The sequence below is a fragment of the Linepithema humile genome, chromosome 3 (genome assembly GCF_040581485.1).
Source record: "Linepithema humile isolate Giens D197 chromosome 3, Lhum_UNIL_v1.0, whole genome shotgun sequence".
Lineage (NCBI taxonomy): Eukaryota > Metazoa > Arthropoda > Insecta > Hymenoptera > Formicidae > Linepithema > Linepithema humile.
This window is the reverse complement of record NC_090130.1, coordinates 17,535,356-17,544,828: the sequence shown is the minus strand read 5'-3', so window position 1 is coordinate 17,544,828 and position 9,473 is coordinate 17,535,356. Positions and strand designations below refer to the sequence as shown.

The following is a 9,473-nucleotide window of genomic DNA, read 5'->3' as shown; positions in this document are numbered from 1 at the left end:
GGAGATTGACGAACAACAGTTTCCTCGACCATTGGACGATCGGGAGACTAACAAGCAGCAGTTTCCTCGACCACTGGACGATCGGGAGATTGACGAACAACAGTTTCCTCGACCATTGGACGATCGGGAGACTGACAAGCAGCAGTTTCCTCGACCACTGGACGATCGGGAGATTGACGAACAACAGTTCCTCGACCATTGGACGATCGGGAAGCTGACGAGCAGCAGTTTCCTCGACCACTGGACAAACGACAACAGAAAGCGAAGCTGAAGGACAGACTATACGACGAAATATAAAGGCTAACGGCAAGTACATTCAACGTATTTATTTGGTTGTCGATCAAGCGATTTCTTTCATCCCTTATCATTTAAAAAAAAGGGGGCATACAATGGCCGATAAAGCAAAACTTTTGATACAGAAACGAACATCTTTAAAGGCACAAATAACTAATTTATCGAAGTTATTACAAAAGGGTCGATATGATAAATCCGCGCTAAAATTACGCATGATACGTGTTACTGAACTTTATCACGCTTACGAAGAATACAATGACGAACTTATATTACTAGATCCAAGTGATAGCCATACTGATGAATTCGCGCACATACAAGAAAGATACTATTCGCTCGCTGGCAAAATCGAAGAACTAACAAGTTCTAATACATCTAACGCGGTCGCTGGTACATCTAACGCGATCGCCGGTCCATCCAACGCGATCGCTGGTTCATCTAATGACACAATTCAACATAACAACGCAAATGCCATCGTCGTCACGAGACCGCGAATAAAATTACCAGAAGCTTCTTTACCTAATTTCGATGGTCGATACGAGAACTGGCTATCATTTAAAAATACCTTTCTCGCAATGATAGATATCCGCACAGATTTATCTGATATAGAAAAACTGCAATATTTACAATCAGCATTAACGGGCGAAGCCGCTAATAAAATAAAAATTCTATCAATTATAGGCTCGAATTACGCCAAGGCGTGGGAACTTTTGAAACGTGCATATGAAGTCAAACGAATCTTAATTTCACGACATTTATCGTCACTATTAAATCTACCTACTTTAGAAAGGGAAACGACAGACGGTCTGTCAAGACTCGCCGACGATGCACAGCAACACGTCGCGTCGCTGGCTGCGTTAGGAATTAACGTCGGATCTGAAATACTCGTAAACTTATTAGAGAGTAAATTACCAAGGAACACCGCAGAAAAATGGGAAGAGTCGCTTAGCCGAGACGAATTTCCAAAAGTCGACGAGTTGTACGAATATCTATATAAAACCGCAGTTCGAGTTTCGAAACGTAGTCGAACAGAAACTTTCAAACGGGAAGATAACAAGGAATCGCCTTTGGCAAAAAGGAGGCGAACGTCTAATAAAACATTTATAGTTAACGCGGCTAACAATTGCGTAGTTTGCAAGGTTAATCAACATCAGTTATTTAAGTGCGATAAATTCAAAAAAATGAGTGTACCCGAACGCATCGAGGTCATAAAAAACGCGAAGCTCTGTTTCAATTGTATGCGTTCCCATAGAGGCGTTCCCTGTGTTTACACTACTTGTACCATATGTCAAAGACGGCATAACACTCTCTTACATCTTGATAGACATCCAGTCACAACAACAAAAACCGACGCTACTGAAAAGAAAACTGAAAAATCCAAATGACTAGCAGAGTTATCGAGCGATAATACAATCTGTCTCGCTACGATCTCACCCGCGTTTATACCTCAATTAATGACGACCGCCACGGTATTTGTACGGAATCGCGAATGCCATTTAGTAAAATGTCGAGCATTATTAGACACATGCGCTACAGCTAACTTTATTTCTGAACGATTAGTGAGAGAATTAGGACTTTGTGTTACTTCATGCGCCTTACCAATCGGCACAATTAATTCTATGAATACAATATCAAAAGGTGTTGTTCAAATTACCATTCAATCATTGCACAATGAATTCAGTAAAAATTTAACAGCTCTATCGATTCCAACAATATCAGATTTCGTTCCGTCCGAAATATTCCCGCGAAATTCCGTCAAAATACCATCTAATATCAAATTAGCCGATCCAGAGTTCCACGTACCGCGTTCGGTCGATCTATTGATCGGTGCTGGAGCAACATTATCATTATTTTCAATAGGTCAAATAAATCTATCTCATAAGGGCCATGATTTGTATTTACAAAAAACACGGCTTGGTTGGGTCGTAGCAGGCGGAAGCGCGTCATCGGTTCATAAAAAAATCAACATATGCTCGTTGACTAATTTAGAACAACAAATCACTAAATTTTGGACAATCGAGGAAATAACAACAGATAAAACTAGATCCGCAGACGAACTTGATTGTGAAACACATTTCATAAAAAACGTTACTCGAAACAACAATGGACGTTATGTAGTCCAACTGCCATTCCGCGAAGGAAACAATCGGCTCGGTGAATCGCGCTCTATAGCTCTCAAACGATTACATTCTCTCGAACGAAAACTCAAATCTGACCCGGAATTGAAAACAGCCTATTCACAAATCATACAAGAATACATAGATCTAGATCACATGTCTCTGATAAACGACCCACACGACAACGGATTTTACATGCCGCATCACGCAGTAATAAAAGCCGCAAGCAACACCACCAAAGTCCGCGTAGTATTCGACGCGTCAGCAAAAACAAATAATGGTACATCATTAAATGACATATTATTGGTAGGACCCACGATACAAGACAATCTATTCGTGCATTTACTCAGATTCCGCACCTATAAATACGTTCTTACAGCGGACATCGAGAAAATGTATCGACAGATACTACTACATGAGAACGATCAAATATATCAGCGTATACTTTGGCGTCAAGGAGATCAAATTAAAACCTTTCAGCTTAAAACTCTCACTTTCGGCGTATCATCATCCCCGTATCTCGCCATACGTACAATTCATAAATTAGCAGACGACGAATGCAAAAAATATCCCATTGCCTCTAAAGTTCTCAAAACGCATTTATATGTAGACGATTTGTTAACGGGTACAAACACAATTAGTGAAGCTCGTAGATTAAGGAACGAAATAATAGCAATACTTTCACGAGGCGGATTCAACATTCGACAATGGGCCTCAAATGAAAGACAGATTATTAACGATTTAGAATCTAAAAATGTAAATGCAAATATCGCACTTGACAAAGACAATCCATTGAAAACACTAGGCGTTACATGGCGCGCGCGTAACGATGTATTATCTTATTCAGTCCATCCGATTAATCATACCGAAAGAATCACGAAGCGGATCGTTCTTTCCGAAATTGCGAAGATTTTCGATCCTTTGGGTATCTTGGGGCCGGTCATATTATATGCTAAAAAATTAATGCAAGAATTATGGCAATGCAAACTCGATTGGGATGAATCAATTCCCGCGAACATACATACTAAATGGAACGAATTCACAACACAATTAAATTTGATTAATGAATTATCTGTCAACCGTTCAATATTAATTTCTAAACACATCGATGTACAAATTCATGGCTTTTGTGACGCGAGCAACGTAGGTTACGGCGCATGCATCTACATTCGTTCAAGCGACTTACATAACAATATACTTTGTAGCCTTTTATGCGCTAAATCTCGAGTTGCACCATTGAAAAACATGACGACACCTCGTCTCGAATTATGCGGCGCGCTTCTATTAGCTAAACTATATCATGAAACACAAAAGGCTATAAATCTCTCATTTAGCAAAGTAATATTATGGAGCGATTCGAATATTGTTTTGCACTGGATAAAAACTTCACCTCATCTTTTAAAGCCATACGTGTCACATCGCGTTGCTCAAATCCAAAATCTCACCGATTCTCAAATTTGGCGATACGTTAGATCCAGGGATAACCCAGCCGACGCGCTTTCAAGGGGACAATTGCCAAGCGCTTTTTTAAACAATCGATCATGGCTTTCGGGACCATCATGGTTAACAAAAAAAGAATGCGAATGGACCACCGATATTATCGAGTTGAACGAAATACCAGAACTTAGGAAAAATACATGTTTAATAACAGAACCTAACGCATATCTTATTTTACGAAAATACTCATCATATTCAAAGTTATTGCGAATTATAGCATTATGCATGCGTTTTCGACTAGATAATACTTATCGAGGGCAATTATGTATAAAAGAAATAGACGAAACCGAAAAAAGAATAATGAAAATCATTCAAGCTTCTTGTTTTGCGCAAGAATTGAAAGAGCTCACGGACAAACAAACGATAAAAAAGAATAACATTGCCGCACTAAATCCATTTATTGATAACGACGGTTTAATTCGAGTAGGCGGACGTCTCAAAAATTCAGACTTAACTTTCTCACAAAAACATCCTATTCTACTTCCCAGTCGTCATTTTTTGACGGATCTTATTATTAGAGAAATACATGAAAAATATTATCACGCAGGTATTCAAACAACTTTATATACAATGAGGCAGAAATTTTGGTTAATTGACGGACGAAATCAAGTGCGCAAGATTATACGATCTTGCATACGTTGCTTTCGATTTAAGGCCGACACGGTCAATTATAAAATGGCCGATTTACCTAACGCCCGAGTGCGTAATACATTTCCCTTTGCTAACACAGGAATAGACTTTTGCGGGCCGTTTTTTATTAAAGAGAAAAAACATCGAAACCGAAATCGAATTAAAATATACGTGTGCGTGTTCATATGTATGGCTATAAAGGCGGTGCATTTAGAAGTAGTCAGCGATCTGACTAGCGACGGATTCCTCGCAGCCTTGAAACGCTTCATTTCAAGGCGAGGTATCCCGACACACATTTATTCCGATAACGGAACGAACTTTATAGGAGCAAATAATCATTTGAAGGAGCTATATGCTCTTTTCAATTCCGATGAACACAAAAATCGAATCAGTTTATTTTCACTCGAACACCGCATTACTTGGCATTTCATCCCTCCGATTGCGCCTCATCACGGCGGTCTGTGGGAATCCACAGTAAAACTATTTAAACATCATTTTAAACACGTCATTGGAGAATTACTATTTACATTTGAAGAATTAAACACGTTTACCATAGAAGTTGAAGGAATATTAAATTCCAGACCGATATCATCTATTTCATCCGACCCTAACGATCCTTTAGTATTAACACCCGCACACTGCTTGATCGGCAGACCAATGAATAACATGCCTGAGTCGGATTTCACGTCTGTCCCAGCCAATCGTCTTTCTACATGGGAACATATAACTAAAGTACGACAAGATTTCTGGTCTCGATGGAGCCTGGAATATCTCAACGAGCTGCAAATTCGTCGCAAATGGATAAAAGACGGAGACAAAATCGACATCGTATGATCGTGCTTGTCAAGGAGAAGGGCCTTCCGTGCATGCAATGGGCTTTGGGCACGGTCACAGAAATCCATCCCGGTACAGACGGCGTCGTGCGCACTGTTACTATCAAGACGTTAACGGGAGAGTTAAAGCGATCAGTGAAGTGCATATGTCCACTTCCAATCGAAAAATAATATTGTAAACATTATTGTCAATGTAAACGAGTAAAACACGCATGTAATTGATCGGTACCCTCTCAAGGGGGGAGCATGTTGCGACATTAAATATCAGTTGCGATAAAAACACGCGTGGGCCCACAAAAAAGGTTTCGCCGACTTCAGTCGGCATGCGACAAAGGCTTCGCCGACCTAAGACAACAAACAACCAACATGTCCGGCGTTAGCCGATAACCGCGTCACATAAGATTATGACCATTTAGATTGGTTACTTAAAATGTATTTCTTTTGATTGGTTCCCTTCTACCACCGCAAGATGCTATATAAGCAGCGAGATTAATTCACGAAGCTTAGATCTGTATAATATCGCGCTTTATAACAAGCCGAGATACATACGAGGCCGAATCCTCTGAAACCTACAGTATTATTTGTACGAAATATAACATAATCACAAATAAACATAGATACGAAACTAATACATTGAGTGAACTTCTTTGTATAAAAATCACGATACGACATATTGAGGATATTTTTTGTTAAGAATTTTTGTTTGTATTTTTTTGAAAATGCGTCTTATCTTGAAAAGTTGAGAGTTTTGAAGAAAAGTCAAAAGGAAAAAAATGTGTTCTTTGTGTGTGCACTTGTCTATCAACTGTAATTTTAAAAAATTTTAAAAGCGATTGCAACTAACTCATTCCTCTGGTTATCACTGACATCAATAAGATAATTATTATCTTCATTCGAGTACTCATCATTGGACTCATTATTTTCACTGGACTCATAATCAAAATCTTCGACATTTCTCTCTTCATTGATTTGTCTCTCAATATGTAGGGACTCGCTATCATGAAGAGAAATTTCACTTTCAATTGCATTTGCAATGTTATCTCCCTGTAAAATAAGCTGGTTATTTACATTTCTTCGAAAAGTTTGATGAAATTAAAAATTTGAAATCAAAATAAATTTTTTATTAACATATTAAAACGGTTTATGTACTTCTTGTAAAGGTTGAACGGACCCAAGTGTGGAACTAAAATCCTCATCGTTTTCTTCTAACATAAAACGATGCTTTTTTACGCGATCATACGCACTAAACATAGCGAAAAGTTATTAAACGAAAAAAAACTGAAATTATAATTTGATTGGTAACTTCATGAAATTAGTGGCTCAATTTACTATGTAAAATAATTTATTGGTTAGAAGAAGTTTGTTTTACCGGAGAGATAGAGAGAGAAAGAAAAAAATAAGCGAACTGTTGATAGCAACGACGCATAACTTTTGTTTTATCCGCGCTGTCAATAAGCGGCGTCGCTAATGTGGTGATTTCGCGGTCTCTTCTTTGTCATCGCGAATATCTCATATTGTTCAGTTTCAAGAGGGGGGATACAGTGTTGTTCAATATAGTGCACATAGTGAATTTTTATTTGCATTGTGTTTCTTGCAAAGCATTAAAAATTACGGCGACATAATGAGTCTTCGTCAAAGCACGACTCATGTAGTGGCGTCTTTTTTAAACGCAGATGAAAATGGCAAGAAATCAGTCGATGTCGTTCATAAATCATGGTTGCGCTTCGAGCGAAATAAATGGATATGTACTTTTCCGCCAGAAAAGGATTACCAAAATATTGATGACTGGCTGAAAAATAATGAGGTTCCAAAAGATGATTGGGTCACATCAGAAATTTCGATTGTCAAACAAGCACGTTAGTAGTATATATTATTTTTGTAACATTTTTATTTTATTCAATCTTGTAATAAAATTTTATTTGATCTTTATTTTTAACAACTGGAAAGAAAATATTTGAACTTAATTTTTAAATCAAAAAGTTGTTTAATAACCATTACTAAAACTTGCTCTAATATAGGGGAGAGTTGCTACAATAACTTCACATTAATTTTTACTGCAATTGTTTATTTTTATTACGCATCAGCTATAAAATATTTATTAATTTCTAATAATAGGTAGTTACGAAGACTGTATGACATATTTAGAAGAGTCCTATAAAACAATAGATATTGAAAGCATACCCGAAACGCTCGATATTGCTGGAAATATGCCACAAGTTTATTCGAACAATGAAAAATGTGAGATTCTTCAATCCGTACCTGCCTTTCCAAATATCCCAAGTATCAATTCTGGCCATACACCTCAGGATCCCGAAATTCGCAGTGGGAAAAAAAAAGAGCCGGCCCTTCAGATTTTTATTTAATGAAAAAATTATTCAAGAAATTTTGTAAAGATGGTACAAATCAACAGAATCTTTTCTCTTTAATATAAAATTCATAATATGAACTTTCGTTTTTTAAACATAGATAAATCACCAGTCGATGTTACCAAAGGAAGACTTCCTTTAAACAAGAAACATTTTGGTAAATATGTAAACAAATATTATTTTCTCAATTTTATTGCAAATCAAATACTGTCGATATTTGATTTGTATATGTTTATTTTATTAAAAAATTCTTCTTTTTAACATAGTATCGACACCTTCATCATCAAAAAATACTTCTCCTCGGAAGTCCTCCTGTGGAAGTAATTTTAAAAAGATATGTGCCCCGTCACGTATTGGACCGATTAACCCGAATATCCCACCAATTCATCTCACCAATTTTAGTAGTGATGAAAATTCTCTAGAAGAGATCGATGATGCGGAAAAGCATTGTTCCAACATAAAGAATGATTGTAAATATAAATAGTAACAAAATTAAAAAAAAAACTATAAAAATTAAAAATAACAATTCTATAAAAAAATAAAAAAAACTATAACAAGATAAAAACATAATAAATAAATTATAACAAAATTCGAGCATACAACAGACTGCGATGCATACATGGAGAAAATTTTATATTAAAGATTTCTATGTACGGTAATAGTCGCGGATCATGAAAGAATTATAAAAATTTTTACAATGTTTTTCACATGTAAAACATAGTAAAAAATTTCGGTCCGTGACTTCATAGTCCGCAGTTACTACCATACATAGTAACTTTTGATATAAAATTTTCTCCGTGTACTCACAGACACACTGTAAATTTTTTATATTTGGAAATTTAAATTTAAAAAATGTATAAATATGGAAATCGAAATAATTTTGATGTTAACTTGTATTTATCCTTATATAGCAGTTAATATGGAAGCTAAAGAAGTATCATATGCAACAAAAGCGGATCTTCTTATGTTAGAAGAAAAAATTACAAAACGTATCGAGAAAGCTCATAGAAGTATATTATATACTATTACCGAACACATGAAGAAACTGCACCAACAGTTTAACTCTACACGTCAAATTGATGTAATAACTTTACATCAAGCTGAAGAAATATTTAATGTTGGTCTTCCAGTTTCTACATACGAAGAATTTTGTACATTGGATACTCAATTGACAGACGAAACAAAATTAAAGGCGATGGTTTGTATATTAAAATATTGGCATACGTGCAGTACTTCCAAATGCTATTTACCTTCAGATATCACATATCATTTATATATAATCCAGGAACAATTTATGAATGGATATAATAACGCATCAAACTTGAAAGAAGCCATTTCCTGCATTCTGACTGCACTTTTAAAAAAGAATGTGCAGTTAATGTTCAGTGGCGAAGGACGCGTTACAAAAGGGAACGCGAAGAAAAATTTCAGTGCATGTAATTTATACATGTGTATGCGAGGTAATTTTGTGCTTTTATGTTATTGAAAATTAGAAAAATTCTTTAATTCAAAATTTCGTCCGAGAATTTTTATTCAAATTATTTTAACTTTTTAATTTGTTTGTTTTGCAGATCTTCTTATCGTTGTACATAACAGCACTAATATTACTATTAAATCGCTGACAAGCAAATGGTTGGCTGGCGCTTCAGATCGGGAAGGAGGTAGAAAGGAGCGAAATAATATTTAAAAATAATTTTTATTAAAAATTTGAATTTAAAAAATTTAAATATTAAAATTTG

The 9,473-nt window shown here is 36.0% G+C and overlaps 1 protein-coding gene across 1 annotated transcript; it reads left to right on the top strand.

The window, feature by feature from the left end:
* The first annotated feature begins 389 nt into the window (after positions 1-389).
* LOC136999015 (uncharacterized) lies at positions 390-4,479 on the top strand. Its single transcript, XM_067352411.1, has 4 exons — positions 390-1,527; positions 2,011-4,047; positions 4,147-4,328; positions 4,453-4,479. The coding sequence occupies exons 1-4, from the start codon at positions 390-392 to the stop codon at positions 4,477-4,479; spliced, it is 3,384 nt and encodes a 1,127-aa protein (XP_067208512.1).
* The last annotated feature ends 4,994 nt before the right edge of the window (positions 4,480-9,473 follow it).